The 22,203-nt window shown below is 39.7% G+C and overlaps 1 protein-coding gene across 3 annotated transcripts in view; it reads left to right on the top strand.

The window, feature by feature from the left end:
- TMEM117 (transmembrane protein 117) overlaps nt 1-21,826 on the top strand; it is a 449,537-nt gene extending 427,711 nt beyond the window's left edge. For all 3 annotated transcript variants that reach the window (XM_059682637.1, XM_059682638.1, XM_059682636.1), the window contains exons 7-8: nt 8,618-8,747; nt 20,816-21,826. In XM_059682637.1, the coding sequence (XP_059538620.1) occupies nt 8,618-8,747; nt 20,816-21,462 (777 nt within the window). In that variant the 3' untranslated portion in view covers nt 21,463-21,826. The remainder of the gene's footprint in view (nt 1-8,617; nt 8,748-20,815) is intronic.
- The last annotated feature ends 377 nt before the right edge of the window (nt 21,827-22,203 follow it).

A 22,203-nucleotide genomic window follows, 5' to 3' on the forward strand; every position in this document is an offset into this window, starting at 1 on the left:
ACAATGAACTTAGCCAAGGGTTGTTTTGTTTTCAGAAAATCAGTCATCTAGACTTCACAAAGAGTGATGGTCAGAATATTTCACTACTGATAGAGCAGGGGTACTGCCCAATCAGAATGGACATTGCCCAGTCAGAACAGATGCCAGCTGAAAATACAGTCAGTCAATTCATTCTGGAGCATACCTTTTTACCATTAGTCATTGCAGAAACTACTGAAAATATAAAAAGGGAACCTCAGGTGTCAGAGTCTCCTATTCTACCAGAATTGAATTTATTTTACACCAGCAAATGTATTTGAAATTAACAGAATCATAGTCTCTCTCCAGTTACTGACTTGTTGCCCTGCTTCCATTGACAGAAAACTCTTCTTAAGAGTTCTATATTTATTGCCTCTGCTTCTCACCTCCTATTTTCTCTTGAACACACTATAATCAGGCTTTTGTCCCCAATATCAGCTTCCTCTAGAGCAGGGGTGGGCAAACTTTTTGACTCGAGGGCCACAATGGGTTCTTAAACTGGACCGGAGGGCCGGAACAAAAGCATGGATGGAGTGTTTGTGTGAACTAATATAAATTCAAAGTAAACATCATTACATAAAAGGGTACGGTCTTTTTTTTCTTTTTAACTTTATTCATTTCAAACTGGCCGGATCCGTAGTTTGCCCACGGCTTCTCTAGAGCTCAGAGGTTTTATCAAAATCAACAACCCTGATATTATGGTTAATTTTCAGTCTTCTTATTCAGAGTTTTGTCTGCATTCAACATCACTGATCACTCCATCCTTCCTGAACTACTTTCTTCACCTAGCTTCTTGGATGTGCTTTCTCCTGTTCTTCCTGTAATGTATGCCATTCCCTTTCAGTTGTTTGTGACATGAATATTTTATATTGAATCACATTTACCCACTGATTTCCACAGAAAAAATGACCTCAATATTAAATACAAATTTTTACCTAGGACAATATATACTCTTTTGACAGCATGCAATTAATTTTCCTGAATAGCCCCATAGAAGAAATTAGTCATTCAGACAATGGAATGTGACCATTACGAGCAGCATGCATAGAGCCAGAACTGATACTGGAGCAGTGACATTTTGTACCAAATGTGCGAAAACAATAAAGCACACTACAACCAAGGGCTAACTGAATGACAGCCAGTGTCGGAGGAATAACATTAAAGTTGTTGTCTAATAACTTCTTTCGACTATATTTTACTCTTTCATTATTAGGAAAAGATGAGTTAATAGGAGTACTTATGTAAGTAAAATATGTGCCAATTTATCATATAGTCAATATTCATTCTTTTTAAAAAGTACAGAGTAGTTCAAGTTGTTGTTTGATGACCAATGGAAGACTTTATCCAAAAGAACCTATTATTGAGTTATAACAATCTATTTCTTTAGACTTTGCACCAACTTTAGTTATCAGGCACTTGTCACAGCCAGTGGTTTATCTCCTTGTCTTTCCCCTACCCCCGCCCCTCTCCCCCCACCCCACCCCCCATAGAAGTCTCTAAAATGTCAAGCACTCTTTCCTTGTGTACTGGTGAACTGCATTGCCCTAGCGAGGGCTATTGATTTCCCATTATTCCTAGATGCCACACGATGCATTTCTATTAGTTGTAAACACTTACAAGACTGACTTTTATTTTGTCCTTCATCACATCAGTCTGGCAGAGCAGGACATCTGGAAAGGAAGGCCAGTGCATTTATCAGACACTCTTCCACCTTGGTGCTTAAGCGAATAATGCTTTCAAGGTGTCTCAATATAACAAAGCTTATTTTAAAAAACCCACTGCTCTCTTGACAGAGCCTCATGGTAAGGTCTCTTAAAAGAAACAAACTACATTTACTTTTTAAATCTACTGTGGGATTGACTTACTTACTCTTTTATAGGCATTATTATATTTCATTGATGAACGTTGGCTTCATAATTAACCAGGAAAATTCATATTGGCCTTTGCTAGTAAGAAAAATTACTGGTAAAGAAACTACATTAAACAAAATAGGCCTTTAGGATAAATTAGATTGCTTGGGCAACAACAGTTTTGAGAGTTCATTGGTATCTTCGAATACACAAAAACGCATGCAAGAGTCAAGTTCTTTAAACATTTTAAGTGAAAATTTACACTTTGACTTGGATTTGTTTTAGTGATGAATGTGATCTGCCATCTCTACTACTTGTTGACAAAAGCCTATTTCAACCAGAAAGCCAAGGTTTTTTCCTCAGAGGTTTTTAATCTTTTAAATAGCATTATGCCTCCTGGGAGAAAACTCCAAGAGGTTATAGAATTCATTTGCCCTTCAGGGGGAAAAAACTAATAGTGAATATTAAGAGAAAATGAGAGTATAACATCTGAGAAAAAGGCATTAGTCAAAAGACATCTGAGAATCACCCTCATGCTTTCTCCTTTGTCCATCATCCACACTTACTGCAGGCCATCTCTGATATTCCCCTTGGCCTTCACCTTTCTGGTGCCATCCTCTGTGGGAAATGATTCCCCCACCTTTTTTAAATCACATGTTGGTTTACATTATTTTTTCTTGTTTTTTGACCTGTTTGGACATGTCTTATGAGCATCTTTTACATTTACATGGTCGCTGAAAGGGTTTCTTGTATCATCCCAACATGCATTTTAACTAATTCCACCAACAGTAAATGCCTCATCTCACAATAGTTGCATTTGACCTCCACTTTCTTTCTCTAATTACCCACTATCTGCTTTCCTCTGTGCCTTAGGCAAATGGCATAATCTTTAGGTTACACTATGATTCCAGTACACCTAGTTTATAGGGGAGAAAACAACTTTTTCTCACAATAAAGAATCTGAGGTTGATGTGTGATATTATTTACAAAAGCAAGTATTTATTATGTTATCTCTGTTTACGTAAATCCATCCTGAGTTTCCATTTACATGAAACCCAAAAGGGGTTGTTATATATCTTTAACTTTTAGAGAGCTCCATTCATTAATTGAACAAATATTTGAGCACTCACTATATGCTGAACACTATTTCAGGTATGGGGAATACATCAGTGAACAAAGCAGAAAAAAAAACAAAAAACAACCCTGTAAGATCTCAAGAGCTTACATTCCAGGGGGAAAGACAGACAATAAACAAACATATAAGCAATGTCTACTATATGTCAAGGTTTCCAAGGATTTACTCAGCCAAGGGATCCCATGGCAACTTTGCCAATTAGAAGAAGCACAGAGTTGCCAAAAGAAATCAATCACTTGAGATTCTTAATAAGAAACAAAAATATCACCCAAAGCAGAAGTACAATTCTTCAGGCCACCAATGCTCCTTGTCATCTGAAATTCTGTTGCTAGGACACTGATAAGCACAGAAAAGCTAAGGACACTTTATAAGCTGGGGAAATGTTTGGTAGTATGATGTTCTGATATTCGTGGATCTAAATTCAGGAGGAATAGAGAATAACAAAGAGAAATAAATATATCTCTAAAGAGGCTTTTGAAATCATTTCAAACTTAATGCCTTTAAATAGTAGATATACAAAGTATTATATTGAAAAATGTTGGGTATTTTTTTTACTAACATTAAAGAATCTACTATCAATTCTACTCTGAATGGTGATCAGTACTTTTCAGTAAACTCTAATCTCTTCATTTCCTCAAAAATCAAGTGACCAATCCTTGACCCCAAAAATAAAAACTTGTGTTCTGATACTATGGCTTTAGTTTAGCAGGATAGAGTAATCAGTGTTATTCCATTTTTTATCCTCCCACGGTTCTCTAAATATAAATGAAGCCTCTTCCTTTGCTTTGAGGAATTGAATGCCAGTTGGGGAATTCAAAACAGCGTTGGTTTCAATCTTGAGTTCCTCTGCCTAGCAAGTTCACTTCTTTGGCCCTAAGGCATGCCTCTCAAAGAGAAAACGTGGGGAAATGCTGAATCCAGGACTGGTATATCCTGAGACCATCTTGCCTATATAGTTAACATGGTCCTGAAATTCCGTCCCAATGTGGTTCATGAATAATAGGGCCACATTTGGACAGAATCATATTTGGACAAATCAGTCCAAATTACACATCCAAATGTAATTTGGACATCAGTGTTCAAATGTGATTTTTATTGCTGTAGGCCAGAGTATATAAAAAATGAGATTAGATATACACCATGGCACTGCTCATTTATTTTTACATGGGAAATATGCCCATCTGAATGGCAATGGGTTGTCTGTCATAGATGCAGCGAGATACAAAGTTGGAAGTCTGTTCATCACCATGAGCTGCTGAGAACTGGCTGGAATAGCATGTGTGGTAAATAATTTTTACATCTCTGAAGCACCAATGTGACAGACCTCTGCAGTTATTGTTAGGTTTAATATCAGGAGGTAATAATGAAGCTTTTAATTACTAAATATGGATAACATTTCTTGAAGAACAAAATAAATTAATGCTTTTTTAATATGCAGTCACAGGATCAGCCTGGATCTAACCTGGTCTTAGTAGCTGAACACATCTTGCCTCGTCATTCTCTTAAGTCAACATTTTCATCTTGTGTTCAAAGTACATATTTAACATTTATGCATAAGGAAATAAAGCCAAGGCTCTCATGCAATTTGTGTATGAAATTGGCTGTACACCCATAGTCACAATGCCAAGAGAATCTCGGTATTTGCTATCAATCACCCGTTATTCAAATTTCCCTCATCAGTTGGATTACAAGCCAGCTATTTCTGGGACAGTTGTTTAGTGGAGAAAGAATTACAGTTATTCTTGTTCAAGATAAGGTCAGATAAAAATGAGGGCCCTCTTGGAATGGGGGTGGGAGGAAAATAGTTTAAAGCTCCTCATGGAACTGGCTGTTGATGAAAGACAAGCAGGCATGGCTGTCATTAGCGATTCTCAACTAGAACCAGATATAGCAGGTAAAAACAATTTCAGTTCTGAATAAAACATAGTAGCTGCAGTCACTTTTCACAGTTAAAGACAGCATGATCTAGCAGAAAGTATGTATTGTTTGGGCCAGGTTCTGCCATATGGCAGCTATGTTACATTGTGGCAACTTAACCTCTCTGAGGTAAATTTTCTCATCTGTGAAATGGGTTCATAGCAAGCTTTCAGGATAATTTTGTATATTAATATAAATGATATAAATATAAATAATATAAACATAAACATAAATATAAACATATATAAATATTGCCCAGAATGATGCTAGAGCATTGCTAGTGATCAATAATTTATATCCAAGTATCCAGATTTCCTCAGCCTTTCATTTCACATATTGTTATGTAGTAGTCGTGCCTCTGTCCTCAACCATTAAAGTCTCCCACCGTCATTTCTGGAGGTTACCACAGTGTGACCCATATTGCATGAGAAACCACAAGGCTACCTCCCATGTCTCTTTGAGGGAAGGCGCCATTCCCTATGGCCCTCTCCCAGCACCCTCTGGGCGAACTCTGATCTGACCAAAGTCTCAGTCAGAGACCTCAGGAGGCCAGTGGGTAAGGGCGGGAAGGAAAGAGGGCCTTCATCCTTTCTCTTCTGAACCTTGAAGCAACCTTCTGCATAATCCTCCTGAAAACAGACCGTTTGGTTACTCTGCTTCACTCTCAGGATAAACCTGACCTTGGAATCATGCTAGGAAATCAACTGTGCTTGTGGGCATTTCCTTGCCCCTTCCCTTGGTCTCCAGCAATGTGCTATGTGCTGTCCAGGCATTATTTCATACTCCCAGGAAGCCTGTGAGATGGAGATATTTAATCCCAAATATAGGTGAAGAGCCTGAAGCCTAGGAAGGTTTAGAACACTGTCCACTCCCCTCCTTCAAGTAAATACCTGGGTTATTACCACATATTCTCCTTTAAGATGAGCCCAAGACATCCTGAAAATAGTAGCAATTATTATTATTGCCACTCCACTCTGTCAAGTAAGGCCATAGTTTACACTGATTCAATAATGAGTCTGAAGAAATATGCAGAGTAGAAATGGAAGTACAAGAACTAGAGTAGCAGGGAGAGAGTGGAGGCAGAGACTGAGGAAACAAGTTTTGAAAAACAAAATGTGGTAATTATAAAAAATAATGTAAAAGAGGCAAATCTAAGAGAATGTATGTATCATCTCTTTTTTATTAATCCTTTCAAAAATTTCTTAAATGGCACCAGCTACTTCTCTCACACTTACCCTCAAATTCCCTTCCTTGAGCCCTTAAAAAAAATAAATAAGTAATACTATCCTATATAATAAAAGCCCAGCAACTGAATGGCAGAATGACCAGAACTACTGGTCAACCAGTTGCTATGACAAGCACTGACCACCAGGGGGTAGATGCTCAATGCAGGAGCTGCCACCCCCTGGTGGTCAGTGTGCTTCCACAGTGGGAGCAGTTGCTCAGAGGGTGGGTCCACAGCTGCTGGGCTGACCGGGATGAGCGGTGCTCCCACAGTGGGCCAATCCCCGCAGGCCACGCCCCCACCAGTGCTCAAATCCCATGCACTGGGCCTCTAGTAGTCCATATAAAGAGTAAGAATTTCTCTTCCCTTTAATCTCCATTTCCTTAATTCATCTTTCTATCTCCAAGTACAGGTGGGAAATAATTGAGGAACTATTTTTTGGTGAATGAAGTTTTGATCCCAGTCTACAAGAAATCTCTGGAGATTATTTTCAAACTAAAACCAATTTCATACCCCATAGAAACTTTAGTTTCATGGAATGAAAAGCCAAATGAGAACAATCCAATAATGTCTTTCCAAAAAGAAGGTACACTAAGTACAGTTGCCCAATTACTACTGAGAATTATTCTCTTTCTTAAACCAAGAAATAAAAAGGAAAATTGTTTTACCGGTAATGCTTTGTGTTCTTTATCCAGGGCTAGCAAAAGATACTCTGGTCATCAATCTCTTTGTTTACCAAGCGTAATTTTTCATGGGAGATGTCAGTTATATTTATCGAAAAGCCAAATCAATTTCAATTCTCCTTGCAGGAGTCTTGTTAAGTAACATAGAACAAGATAGTATCAAATGCACTTTAACAAAATTCAATAGTTCACAAGTATTAGTACCAATCCATTTTCTATTAATATTTTATTTATTTATTTTTGTTATATTTTTATTGATTTCAGAGAGGAAGGAAGAGGGAAAGATAGAAATGTCAATGATGAGAGAGAATCATTGATTGGCTGCCTCCTGCACGCCCCCTACTTGGGATACAGCCCGCAACCTGGGCATGTGCCCTTGACCAGAATTGAACCTGGGACCCTTTAGTCCTAACGCCAACCCTCTATCCACCGAGCCAAACCAGTGCTCTACTAGTATTTTAGATCAAAATATTCAAATTCATTTAGATCAAATGCTTTGAGTTTTCTGAATTTTCCAAATAACATGCCTACTGGCTGCTAATGTCTGAAAAACAGGGAGAGGTGAGACCAACAAGATATTTCCATACGTACCAATAGAAAGGGAGGATGTTGCATCATTTTATTTTTCTTCTTGTGTACTTATTCCTTCTTGGCCACTTGAAGTGATCCATAAGTCAAGAATTAATAAACATTGAAGGCTTCCTGTGTAGCACCACTCACATGTTCTCCTTTCTCCAAGGCCTGTTTTCCCTTAATCAGAATTCACAGCAAAGAGGAGAGGGGAATGGACAGGAAAGCCCACAACATGTTCGGGAACTGTATTATTAATGCACCTCTATTAGCTGCATATATAGAAGTCTTGGGAAATTCCAACTTTTTTATATTGAGATAATGGATTGAAGTTTTAAATTAGTATTTTGCGTCTTATTTTTTCTATATTCAAGTTCTTTAAAAATATTCACTAAATACAGAACTGATAATTTAATGATTATTTCATTATTAAAAGTGAAAATATCTGTACTCATGCCTATGGATTCACCTCAAATGTTTCTTTATATTTTATGCATTCTTTCTTCTCATGCTAGTTATGAACTTTACTTTGATGCCTGTATCCAAAAACCAAGAGCAGATGAAACTCCTGAAAATACCCTGATTTGTGAAAGGGAGGGTTATCCCACTTGGTTTTGCTTTCACAACCAGGAAATAACTACTGAAAGTTTGGGAATTAATTCACTGTTTGTCTCTTACGCTAGCATGTCAGGACCTCCATTGTTGGGTTCAAACTAGTGCTAAATTGCAAGAGAGCAGGACAGGGGTCTTTGGCCGTGATGTGAACGGAAGAATTTTCTTAAGTGAGTCAGATCCTTTTTACTTCATCTTGTTACATAAAACATGCTATTATAGGGTTTATATATTTTAAAGGTAGTGAAACAAATTTACCCTGTATTTATAAAATATGGATTGCTTGCTTCCTATAAAAATTTAAAATCAGTTCTCCAGAAGAAAAAGATAAACATGTATAGATGCAAATCCATTCCGTATTGGTTTCTTAGTACCACAATAAAGAGAAAAGCTGAGGATATAAGTTATGACTTAATGTTGATTTTGAATGCACACCGCTACCTAATGTACATAAAATAACCATCACCGAATGAAACTGATACATCCAACAGCTTGGCTGCATTGAAATGATTTTATAAGTGCTTACAAAAAGTCGATTTTGGGATGTTTCACTGCTTAGGTACAAAACAAATCACAAATATGTTTTTATGTTGATTTTCTCTGATAGGACTGGGAATTCCCACATTTCATGGGAGACGTTGATGTAAATCTCCCTGGCTTGCATACGCCTCACATGCAGTTCCAGATTCCTTTCTTCCAGAAGATCTTTAAGGAAGAATATCACATTCACATAACAGGTATGTTATAACCTTGAATAGGATTTGTCTCCTACTTAGAGTAATGCTAGCTGCTATGAAAAAGCAAATGGCGACATTGTATAAGCATACATAAATATAACTTTTGTTCTTACCAAACAGTACCAGGTGGTTCCCAGTGGTTCCAGATCGACTGGGGCTCTGGGCTGTCACTCTGGGACTTGCACTGCTGATGGCTTTAACAAGTGCAACTTCAGGCAGTTGGGAATAAAGAGAATGGGGAAAATGGTTAAGAAGGCTTCCCTGTTTCTTAACCACCTTGGCCTGGAGCAGAAACACGTCATCTCCACTCACATTTTATTGGCAATAACTAGTCAGGAGGGTGCGGGGGGTGGGGAGGGGCGGGAATGCAGTCCCTGGTTGGGCAGCCACATTTGCTGTCAGACCTAGTGCTCTAGCACAGGACTGTCAGGGGAGAGGACACATCCTCAATGTGGAGGGGTAGCGAACTCCGTGCCATAGGTAGTCTACAATTAGCCATACTCCCTGTACCACCCCCACCTTTTGTTTTGTTTTTTTCATTGGTGGGCTCCCTTTTCACAACCTACAGCTCAGTCAATTTTTTGAACATGAGCACTCTTTGTGCTTTGTTCTTCATTTACGGCTCAGATCAAAACAACGGTAGCTCCCATCAGACCATCAGCCTTCGGGGAGTTAGCCCCGGTCTCATTTGATTGAGTACAAACCTCCTTCCATGGCAGAGCTCATGTTTGTCTCCAGTGATTCTCTTGTGGCTCCGCAGATGATTTCACTTTCAGATGTGTCCTGTGTTTGAAACACCTCCAATATGATGTGTTATAATATTCTTTTGTGGCATCTCAGTCATTTGTTTCTAAAAAAGGCTTCCTAGGGTTTTGCTTTATACCTTTTATTTCTTCTCTAACAAGAAGCAGACAGCTGCGTGGCCAAATGAAGGATGGCATTAGTTCCCAAGCTGTTCAAATGCAAGTTGCCCGTGTGTGCACGTATTAAGGACAATGGCCGAGGATCCCACACCTGCTATGATAGAAACTGCTGAGGAAATCTGTGCTTACACTACCGTCTGTGCTCCCGAGTAAAAATAGCCTGAACAGAGGAAAACGTGAACACATGAGCACTGCAAAAAGACCTTTGCTTCTCAACTTGAAGGCTGTTTTTTTTTTTGCTTTGAGCATGAGGCGACCTTTCTAAATTGGAGAATGAGCTCATGAATAGGGAAGATGCAGCAGGTTGCTTTTCCTATTCAGAATGAATGAGGCTCATCTATTAAATTCACCAGGTAAATCAATCAATTTGAGTTCAGGTCACATCGTGTGGTTTCAGAGTCCCCACTGAATCTCGGCCGCATGCTCCCCTCCTGGACTTCCGAACAGCCATCATGCACATGGCATCGTCATATCCCTTTGGGTGGGCTTATGCCTGGACCATCTGTTCTTGCTATCAGCTCTTGTCCCAGGCCATCATGGCACGAATATTGTCTCGGGCTGAATATCAGAATCCCCGTCAAAATTATACTGCTGGAGGGTAGACTAACAGGTTTAAAAGGGGAGGGGCAGATTCAGAGAAGCCATTGATTAGAAAAAAAAAAAAATCAAGCTGTTGAAAGTATTGAATTCAGGACCATTTTGCGTGGTTTTGTCAGATATACTGTCATTTAAAGACAGGGGCAGGTTTAAGTTTTGTGGCCCTCAAAGCTTACACAATTTGGGATGCTGTGTTTAAAAACATGAAGAGAAAAGTACGCCTGAGAATGATAGTGAGGCCTTGGCAGGGGACCGGACGGCAGGGGTCCCCTGAAGCTTCAGAGCCCTTAGTTTTAAGGTAGACGCTCCTATGCCTTTAGCGTAAACCTTTGTCCCGCCAAGTATTATTTAGCAAAAATTTAATGGAGTCTGCATGTTAGTAAGCGTGCCAGGAGGTGGGAATATACTGTGAGTAAGGCTTTTGTGCAGTGTTTGCCAAATTATGCTGATTAGCATATCACCTGGGGAACTTTATACATATACCGATTGTTGGGACCCATCATTAGCGGTTCCCGCCCAGTGGGTCTGGGCAAAAGCCAGGGAATGGGCCTTTTGCAAAGCCTCCCTGGTGATGCTGATCTTTGAGAACTTCTCGGTGTGATTGAGAAGGCACAGTTGAAGTCAGACCGTCTCCAGAGTTGGGCCAAGCATGCAAATGTCTGGGTGCCTGGACCTGTGGGGGACTGGGGGGGGGGAAGGGGCTTTTGAGGGTTCTGCAGTTTAAGTTAAAAATAAAATAGGGTACATGTGGGCCTTGCGGTGAAGGGATTCACCCAAAACAAGTTAAATTTAATTTGTGCTAAGAAGATATATCTTTCCCCAGGCCCACCCCTGATTACATTTCCTAGGAAATGGTGATAGAAAAGAAAGTCCTAACTTCTCCCCTCTTGTTTTTCTTAGTTACTGTCTTTGTTCTGCTAGTTGGCTGAAGAGGTTGCTGAGGCCACTCTGGAGTGCCACCCAATCTCCTGTGAAAGGCCTTTGGCTTTATCTGACTTTGTAAAATCATTGTTTCTGAGCAAACTAAGTAAAGTCTCCAAACCACGGGGCTCCGTGTTGTATTTTAATAGGCTCAGTAGTTAGTAGCCCACGACCGTCCAAGTGCACTGCAAACCCTGACTTGATCAGCTTCTCCAAGTGTCGCTTCCTTCCTTAGAGAGACATCAACGCTTTTCTTACTAAGCAAATGTGGTATCATCACTGGGATGATTAAGTGTGAAACCCTCTATATCCATCAACAGTTATCAAACTTTAGTGTGTATGAGAATCACCTGGAGAGCTTGTTTAAAAAAAAAAAATCAGCCCAGTTAGTGTGGCTCAGTGGTTGAGCATCAACCTATGAACCAGGAGGCTGCAGTTCAATTCCCTGTCAGGGCACATGTCCAGGTTGTGGGCTCGATCCCCAGTAGGGGGCATGCAGGAGACAGCCAATCAATGACTGTCTCATCATTGATGTTTTTCTCTCTCTCTCTCTCACTTCCTCTCTGAAATATATATATATATATATTTTATTTATTTATTTATTTATCTGTCAGCTGCACACCCACAGTCGGATGCCTGATGTACGTGGTGGAGCCTGAAATCAGCCATTCTCCAGGCACCACCAAGGATGCTTATGCAGGGTGCCAGGGGACTGCACTCTGAGAAACACTGCTGCTGAGAAACATTTTCTATAGTCAGAATTCCTCTCATCTCAGCTTTTTTTTTTAATGGTCTGGCTTTATTTACAAAGAAAAGCGGCGACAGTGCTGCCATTGCAGGAATGAGTGGAAATGGCTGGGGCCTCTCCAGACAGGCTGACTTCATGACACAGGGTCCCAGACCCAGGCCTCTCAGGTTCTTCTTCTCGGCCCCGATGCCTGAGAGGTTGATGGGCCGGCAGGCCAGCTGCACAGGTTCACAGGCAGGGAGTGTGTGTGACACTAAAGTTCAGGACCACAGCTGGGTCCTGACACTAATGTTCAGGGCCTCAGGTGATTTTGGAGCCAGAGCCCAGGGTGTTGCGACAAAAGTAGACATGTGGGCACTCCAGAAAGGTGAATGGGTCAGTTTTGTCATCTCAGCTTTAATTTCTCTTTATATGCAACTCCTAAAACAAAGTTAAGGGTAAGACTTCAAGTTCAATAGAAATGGGTGGCCGGTGGGAAAGGAGATGGGAGAGGCCTGCCAGGAGCTGGAAGTTTAGAGCCCAGGCAAAGAGAGGAGGCCCCACAGCAGAGCATGATGGGAAAGGCCTGGGGACCACAGAAGAAACTGGAGCTGAGGTGGAAGGGACCCTAGGGACCCCACGTAGCTCCATGTGCTGCTTTCTCTACTGTGTGTGTTCTGCACTAGAAGAGGTTGGACAGGGCCTGCTAGGGTTTCCTAAGGGTCAAGGATGGCCATACCCTGACATCAACATCGCGGCTCAGTGATCTACAAAGGGTGTGTGGTGCACACTGAGGCAATGGAGTAAAGAGGTTTGGGCATAGGCTCCAGCTCCACCACTGACAGCTCGCATGGCCTTTGTCAAGCTCCATAACCACTCAGTGGCTCAGTTTTCTCATCTGTTAAATGGAGACCATACTGGTACTTACCCCTCAGTTGCTATGAGAATTAAATTTATTCACATGTACGAGGCACTTAAAACAGTCTGCCATGTCTTAAGCACTCAAATTCTCACTGCCTTTACCTCACACTTTTCCATGTATCCATTCAGGGTTTGTGTTTCTATTTAATTTTAAAACAAAGTAAAACATTAGGCAGTCAAAGAAAGGCACTCTGATTAATTATCCAGTATTCTGAGTTCTCTACTGTGACTGCCCCGAGTCCTCAGGAAGGAAGATGCTGAGAATGGCAAGAATCTCTCTCCCAGGGAACTGCTGTGGATGGAGAGGGCCACCTGACACTGATGAGTTCCCATTCCCATTTCAAAGCATTAGGCTTTGAGTGGTTTTTAATCCTGATTCAGAGCTAGTTTTCCTTATGCGTGTCAGAAATAACCTGAGTTGTTGCATCTGTTCTGTTCAGCTCCTCTGGGTTCCCTTGACAGATGGTTTGCTGCAGTATGCATATCATCGCTATCGATGGGTGTGTTGTGTTCAAATATTTTTCTGGGAATTTTTATTTCAGTAACAAAGCGGGTAAAAGGTTAGTGACAAGGTCACCCCGGTGCTTTTAGCCCAACCCCAAGTAAATGCTCAATGCAACTGTGCAGTCCTCTCCTCTGCCCTCTGCCCCTTTACCTATAAGGTGAGTGCAAAGATGGACTCAAAATGTGATGTATTGAGTCTCAGGAGGTGAGAGAGGAATGGCCTCTCAATTCAGTCTCGGGAGCTCCTCTGAGTCCTATTAATGCCAGTCCCGGTGGAAGCTCTGCCATCTGTCATCCCAGCCAGACAAAGGAAGGGTCCCGTTGGTGGCCATCATCTGAGTAAATTAGGCAGGGGCTGGGGGGAAAGGCCGGCGGAAGGCCGGTGCCTCTGCGAGGAGAGAATTCACACTGTTGGCACGATGATGCCCGCGGGAACTCTCTCGGCAAAAATGGAAAATGTAGAAGTAAACAAGCCTCTGTGGCGTCTGTGTTCTATTTCAGTCCCCTGCGCGGTGTGAGGGCACAGGTGCTGCACGATGGCGAGAATGGGGAAAATAATGAATAAAACCCTTCGCTTTGTTTCCAAAGGTGCATGATTTCTGGCAAATGAGTTCCCAGAGATTGTTTTTTAAAGAGCTCTCCTGTGTCCATCAGATCATGGGACGTGCTAGGGAGGGCAGGCCAGTGGTCCATCGGGCACAATGTTCTGTCGGACAGAATTAGCGAGGGACTTGTTATAGGGAGATAGGATGCATGCTGTTCACCATGACAGTCCCCCAAGATCATGAAGTTATCCAGAGTACACAAGGACCTCTTGCTCTTCTCTCAGTTGTGAATTTTTTTTAAACCTTCCCTAAAGCAATTTCCATTATCAACACATTTATACAGCTCTAAGAACTAACTATGTGTACTTCTACCTAAAGCAGCAATTCATTTTATTTGTCCAAAACTCATCTTCTTCAAGCCGTAGTTGCTTCGCCCATAACCTGTGAGTCCTTGCTGCCCCTGAGCTGGTCCACCCTTCCCCCTCTCCCCCAATTGAGGTGTCCTTATGCATAAATGAGGATTTTCATTATAAAATCCACATGCTCCTCAGAAGCTGCCTTCGCACTCAGAGGAAGAACTTGAAATATATAATTAATCCATCGTTGATACATGAATATTTTATTTTCCAGATTATATTAGATTTTAGCAATACCCCAGAATTCAAGAGATCATTGTAACGTATGTATTTGATTCGAAGGATAGAACTTCACTCATTATATATATATATATTTTGGACACACTATCTCAGAGCTTACCTGTTTGTTAACAGACATTTTCTGAGTTAATTTGTGTCTACACCTAAGCTAGGATCTAGGAAATACAAAAATGAACCTGACATAGTTCCCAATCTCAAGAATCTTCTGTCCAGTCTTCAGTACAACTAGATAGCTTTTTCTTTCTCTTTCATTATCACAAGTTTCTGCCTCTACTCGTCATATCAGATTATGTCATAAAGGAATAGTCTCCCAATTAGGAAGCCACGATGACAAGAGAGGCACTTTGAGAAGCTATATTAATTTGTTTTTAAATCTTAAGAAGATACTTTACCAACTCAAGTGACTCTTATTAATTCAAAAATTATTTAGTAAATATCTTCAAGTTTCTAAATGGTATCCTCAGGGTCCAAGCACTTAATGTGGGTTCTTGATGTTCGTAAATTCCCTAGGCAGGGACTTAAAGAGAGAGCCTTGTTTTCACTGCTTTTGTCTGGAATGAGAGGGCATTGACTATGGCCAAGAAGCCTGTTGGAGCCTGCTGTTATTTCTTTAATTATCCGAAACTCATCTTCTTCAAGGCCAGGGTTTCTTGTTATCCCATAGTGCAGTGGCTCTCAACCTTCCTAATGCCACGACCCTTTAATGCAGTTCCTCATGTTGTGGTGACCCCCAATTTCATTGTTACAAATTGAACATAATTAAAGCATAGTGATTAATCACAAAAACAATATGTAGTTATAATGTGTTTTCCGATGGTCTTAGGCGACCCCTGTGAAAGGATTGTTCGACCCCCAAAGGGGTCGCGACCCACAGGTTGAGAACCGCTGCCATAGTGGATACTATGGATACTAAATGGCTTTGTGGAACGTGACGGCTTCATGTATTTGTTCTGGATGCCAGAGTCTGGCCCAGTGTGGTGGAAGGTGCCCACAGCACAGCTCAAGCACAGTGCTAGCTGGAAACTACTGGGTAAAAGATTTTTTTAAAATATATTATGATTGCATATTTGAACCCTGAAAGTTTTGTTACACGGTGAAAATATTAGTCCTTTATAGGCATTTTTCCTAGTTGAAAAAAATAACAGTTTCCTCCAAATTGTCATCACTTCCTATGGTAAGTGAGAGTGATATTTAATGGAGAATCTTTTTAAAACTAACTATCCCAGGTTTCTATAGACTCCCACAAAGTAAAAAGATAAAATTATCATTATAATATCATTTTTGACAATCAGCATGATTCATTAAAAGCACAATATACAAGAAGGAGGTAATCCCACCAACACCATGCAGTGATTTCTCATTAAAGGAGACAGTGAGATATTTCAACAGGGAGATTAATAGAAATAATGTATGGATTTGTACCCTGCCTCCTTGCTGATTTACATTATGCTATGTCATTGGAACAATAGGAGGAAATGCAATATCTCTCATATGATCAATGTTGAAATACCAAACCTCTTGTTGTGGTTGTTGTACATTCACAACAACGCACTTTGGGAAATGAAATAGAAGCACTTCCTATCCGTCCCTTTTTTGTGCCTTATAGCCTTTCCATGTGAGTTATTTCAGGGACTCAAATTTAGTTTTTATGTTAAGCAGTGTTTCTCAAAGTATACAAGCTTTTTTTTTTTTAGGAAAGCTTTCTCCATCTGGAAATGGTGTACCCCATCTTTTTGCTCTAATGGGGAGATTTTCTGACCTATCATAAAACATTAATGTTTAGGCAGTGTTTATTTCACAGACTCATCTAAGAGACTCTCAGGGCTGAGAAGAAACCATAAGGATTATATAGCTCAGTTCCCTCACCTTATAGACAAGAACAGCAAGGTTCAGTTGTCCAACCAGGTTTTGCTCTCTGGGTTGCCACATCTCATAGGGCAAAAGTAGTTTTTGTTTTTTTTTTAAGAGGAGAAAGCATTACCAAGGTAACAAAACACTGTGTGGGAAAATGTAAGAATGGATGTTAGCGAAAGATAAACATTCTTTCTCTGTGCAAATGAATAAATGGACCAGAAGTTACGCCAAGTGGTCTGGAAACAAACAAAAAAGTAAGAAGACCCATTTCTTCTAGATTTCCAGCAGCTTCAAGTTTTGGCTGAATGGCCATGACAGTATAGGGAAGGACAATGCTATAGCATAGAATAAGGAAATATATCAGTAGGCATTCTGCTCAGCCTTCTCTCTGTCCTCTGCACTTTTTCATCGCCACATGGCCTCTCGGCTGGGGTGGGAGTGGAGGTACTATCTCCTGTCTTGTAGCCTCAACTTATGTGTATGTACAAGACCTTTGCTCAGGAGCAATACTGCTGCAACCAGTAGAACAATGACCAATTGCTATAGGTTTTTTAACATGTTAAATATGATGATTCACAAAGTATATTTTCATGTAGCTACACATTGGGTCCTCTTAGGTAACTGGCCTAGTAATATCTACCCAATAATGTTAGTACACAGTAATTCATTCTGTTTTATCCAAACTGGTCACCTTTAAGATATATCTTTGTTACAAACCCGTACATACTCTTTTTTCCCTCTGCTCTGTCACCGAAATCCTATAGTGACTGGATTAAAGAAGTAAAGAAATTGTAAAATAATACTACCCTACATTTTTGGCAAACAATATATTTCAGAGAACTTCAAATAATAACTTCTCATTTTATCCTCACAATAATCCTTTGATGCAGTTACATTGGTATTATTCTCCATTTCACAGAAGAAAAAAATTGAATTCACGGAGCTAGTGAGTAGAAGGATTTGGGGAAAGAGGAGAAAAATCATAAAACCAGAAGGCATGTAGTTCAATGTCCTCAATTTGAAAATAAAATATTGAGGTCTGGAGAGGTTAAACAGGTTACCCAAGGTTGTATTATTCAAGTTCAGCGTTAGAATGAAATCTCCATCTGCCGATTTCCAGACTGCAGTTTCTGTCACGAGGGTATTCCCTCTCACAAATGGGTAAAGATGTGTTCGAGCAGGGTGATGGCACCCATTAACTGATGTCAAGCACTGCATTTTTAATGTGCTCTCCCTCCATCCCATCTAAATATTCAGAGTTCAGGCCACATAAGAAATAACATACAGTGATTCTTTAGTGTCAAACTTTAGTGGTCAAACTGACCCAGCACCATGCATCTGAGATGGTAGAAAAATAATTTCAAAGTAGGAAAAACAGCTCTTTGTATCTTCAAGGTTTCTTCTTAGCGTGATCAGAGTACATAGCTTTATTTTTTTTAAAGGAGTGACTTTTATATATATATATTTCTATTGATTTCAGAGAGGAAGGGAAAGGGAGGGAGGGAGAGAGAGAGAGAGAGAGAGAGAAAGAGAAAGAGAAACATCAGTGATGAGAAAGAATCATTGATTGGCTGCCTCCTGCATGCCCTCTACTGGGGATCGAGCCTGCAACCTGGGCATGTGCCCTTGACCAGAATCTAACCTGGGACCCTTCAGTCTCCAGGCCAATGTTCTATCCACTGAGCCAAACCAGCTGGGCCATAGCTCCATTTTTATTCTTTGATTTTTTTCCCTTTGTCTTGAAACATTCACTGAGCATCTTTTCCCCACCAGAAAAGCACTTTTCTCCAAGCTCCATGGGCCTCCCTTTCTTCTCCTTGATTCTGCGCTGCTGCTTATCTTCAGTTTCTGATCTCCTGTCATCACCATAGAAACAGGGACCTCTTTATGGAGGCCGTTGCCCTGTTCACCAGTTTATCAAAATGACCTAGAGGGGAACCAGTCTCTCCAGGGGCCCATTGTGAATCAAGAAGGTGATGATCAGTCATCCGAGTTCAAGGACCTCTTCCCCTCACCATTCAATCTGGCTTTCTAACACATGGAATTCACAGCAAGGGGGCACGTAGGAATCTACAGCAGAGAAGCAACCAGAGCACCTCTCTCAACTTGCTGTCTGTCGTGGAAGCTGCACTCCTGTGCCTCCTGAACACGGGATGAAAAATCTCTGAACGTTTTCATTTCACCCATTGCTCATTCATCTCCTGCCTTTCTTTCCTTGCAGTATTCTTCATTCTTTTTCTTCTCTCTCCTCTCAGCCTCTTTTTTTTCCCCCATATCACCTGATTTTTTTCTGTAAGCTGTTCTATCTGGGGCATAGTAAGAAAAAAAAAAAACATACTAAAAGAAATGAAAAAATTTTCTAAACTGCTCTCTATCCTGTTTTTCTTTCAGGGAACACATGAGTTACTACTTCTTTCAAAATCCTTTCTATAGAAATTAGCCCTCAGTTTTATTCCATTTTCTCAACATCTTCAGCACGTATGGTTTGATCACTCATTAAGCACCTCTCAAATGTGGCTTCTTATTTTTATTTATCTATTGATGTCTCTATCCTGTTTCCCCAACAGGAAGAAACATATGTCCTCCGCATTTCCTAAGGTAGCCTACGCAGAGTCTGTTATGAGCACAGTAGATGTTTGGTAATGATGCTCACCTTTGTACTTGATTGCATTTTCCTGGCTTTAGCTTCATTTGTTTCTGGTTGATTCTTAGTGAGAATTAGTTTCAGTTTTAAGATCCAGGAGGGCATGCGTGGCTTGAACTTCACAGTGCCAGATGTTGTAGATGTCTTATCATATCTGGAAATGTTTTCAGTGTTCCAACCTACCTTCTAATGTAGGTGTGAAAAATAAATCATTCAGGCAAGAGCTTCCATTATAAATATTATAAATCCTATGGAGTTGAATAATTTCAAAACAAGCAGAGTTATAATGCCCCTTCATATAGTTTACATAAATTCTCTTCATAGAGAAAAATTGTACCATCCCATGCAAATGAAGACATAATCATGGCTTCGGCAAGGCTTTGATGATAATAATAGGAACAATTACAGACTACCTATTACACTAGGCACTGTGCTTAGCATTTCATAATTTCATGAAAAATGCTAACAGCTTTAATAAGTACTATTATTTTCTGCATGCAAAGAAATTGGGGTTTAGAGAATTTAAATAGATCCAGGATTAAAACCCTTCAACCTTGCATGTCATAGGAACTTGAAAATGTGTAATGATGATGATAAAATATTTTCCTAAACTCCTCACAAAGTTTTATTTTAATATAGCTATATATTCTGTGAGAGTACATATTGCAAAAGACATTTTTTATCATTCTTGTTTTAGTAAGTTTGCCCAAGATCTTACCTCTCTCCTTTCCCAAAAGTTCTATAATCAGGTGAATTAGTAATTTAATAATATTTAATACTATTATCTTCAAATACAAAATAAAATAACTTTGACATGATGCAAATAATAATTAGAACTAAAGCTTCTAGAAGCTGTTACATATGTCACCTAATTTGCTACAGCAAATCTGTGAGGTGAGTATTGCTATTTTATTGTGATAAACTTGTTACTGTCAAACTTGCTATAAATAGTGATTATAATAAAAATTACAATGGCGTGTAGTATTCCTTAAAATGTTTTTCACATTTTCCATTTGTAGAAATAAAGATATCACTAGATAATATGACTTTTAAGAATATCTTGTTTATATAAAAATTTAAAATACAAAGACATCACGGTAGTTAAAATCTCTCCAAATCATGTCTTCTAAAACAGTTCATTAGGGGTAGTTATATTTATATGTCTGATAAATGCATTCTGTTCAATGAGAATTTGATGTAGTTATTTTTAACATCTCGAAGTGAATGCTCAAGGATTATTGATCTGAATCACATCAACTAATGGTTTAATCAACAGGTCACCTGCAAACAGCAATGTGAATTCAATTGATATGCTGCTGTGCTTGCATTGTGAAATGATTTATGTCTCACCCAGACATTACTATAAAACTCTAAGAGATATTGAATTATATGTTGGCCTTTTCTAAGAATTCTTTTAGAACTTTGTTTTTAGACATTAAGTGAAAGGTTCTAGAGAATAACCTACATGGGCCCAAATGTGAATATAACCTGTGGAGCCTATAGAACAAGGGGACTTAAACTGGTTAATGTAAATACCACAAATTACTCGCTGAGGGACCTACAGTTATGTTTTCATATGCCTACCATCCATTTAGGAAATTCCCTTTGCCAAATTTCACTTAATGGCCACATAGCACTCTCAAAAAATGAATTGTTAACAGGTCTAAAACATTAACAATTTATATTATTATACCATTATCTCCTTTTTATTGGAGTAAACTGTATTGCAGTGTTATGAGTCTTTGACTAATATGCAGTATTTCTTTTTTAATGCAGGTAAATGGTTTAACTATGGGATTATCTTTCTCGTCTTGATTTTGGATCTTAATATGTGGAAGAACCAGATATTTTATAAGCCTCATGAATATGGACAGTATATCGGCCCAGGGCAGAAGATATATACAGTTAAAGACTCAGAAAGTTTAAAGGATTTGAACAGAACCAAGCTATCCTGGGAATGGAGGTCCAATCATACTAATCCTCAAACGAATAAGACGTATGTTGAAGGAGACATGTTCCTCCACAGCAGGTTCACAGGGGCTAGCCTTGATGTCAAGTGTATGGCTTTTGTTCCAAGTTTGATAGCTTTTGTGTGGTTTGGATTCTTCATTTGGTTCTTTGGACGCTTTTTGAAAAATGAGCCAGGCATGGAGAATCAAGATAAAACTTACACTCGCATGAAACGAAAATCCCCATCAGAACACAGCAAAGACATGGGAATCACTCGAGAAAACACCCAGGCCTCGGTGGAAGACCCTCTGAATGACCCTTCTTTGGTTTGCATCAGGTCCGACCTCAATGAGATTGTCTTCAAGTCTTCCCACCTAACGTCGGAAAACTTGAGCTCGCATTTGAATGAGCCTGCCAGCGCGACAGAAGCTGACCCTGATCCAACGACTTCTAAAAGTACACCCACGAACTAGATTCAGTTACTTGGATACAGCAAAAAAAAAAAAAAAAAAAAAAAAAAGCAACCCTGAGTGTACCTTTCAATAATTTAGTCTTTCTTTTTGTAAATGTAAGGTCTGCTTAATGTTAGATAGAGAAATACAAACAATGCCCCAACGGTGCTCAACATGCTTTTTCTAGGACTCATTGTTTTCTATTTGTATGATGATACACGTGCCTACTATATATCCAACAACCCTCTAGAGATTGCTTTTCACAATTGCACAAGCTATTTACTGACTTTATGGCGTAGTAGAAGATTAGCTGATTACCTGTGTATCTGATGTTCAACCATAGTGGTGCCTTGAGACATTAAACTGTTTTTAATTGTACCAGAAATGAAGTGTGGAAGAGTTCTCTAATCTATGTCACATGGTGTTTTTTATTTATTTATATTCAGTTATTTTGATCTATACTTGATGTCTGAGCAGAAAAGAGGGGTAGCCTAACTGTGGCTCAGGAAATATCTCTTGGTTTCTTATTCAGCAGTGGGGTTGGTGACTTCCATAACTGGGCCACAGAGATGCGTGCTGATTACCTTTGAATTTTTATTGGCCATCCACCAAATGCAAGCACAGAGGCTAAATTCCATAACAGAAGAACGGTAATCCAGCACGGGTCACTACTTGTGAAATGTGACTTTCCCCAACCAGTAATTGCATTTAGATGATAATACTTAATTATGTTTTCCTAATTAAAGATAAATTGCTACTTGA

The sequence above is a fragment of the Myotis daubentonii genome, chromosome 2 (genome assembly GCF_963259705.1).
Source record: "Myotis daubentonii chromosome 2, mMyoDau2.1, whole genome shotgun sequence".
NCBI classification, from domain to species: domain Eukaryota; kingdom Metazoa; phylum Chordata; class Mammalia; order Chiroptera; family Vespertilionidae; genus Myotis; species Myotis daubentonii.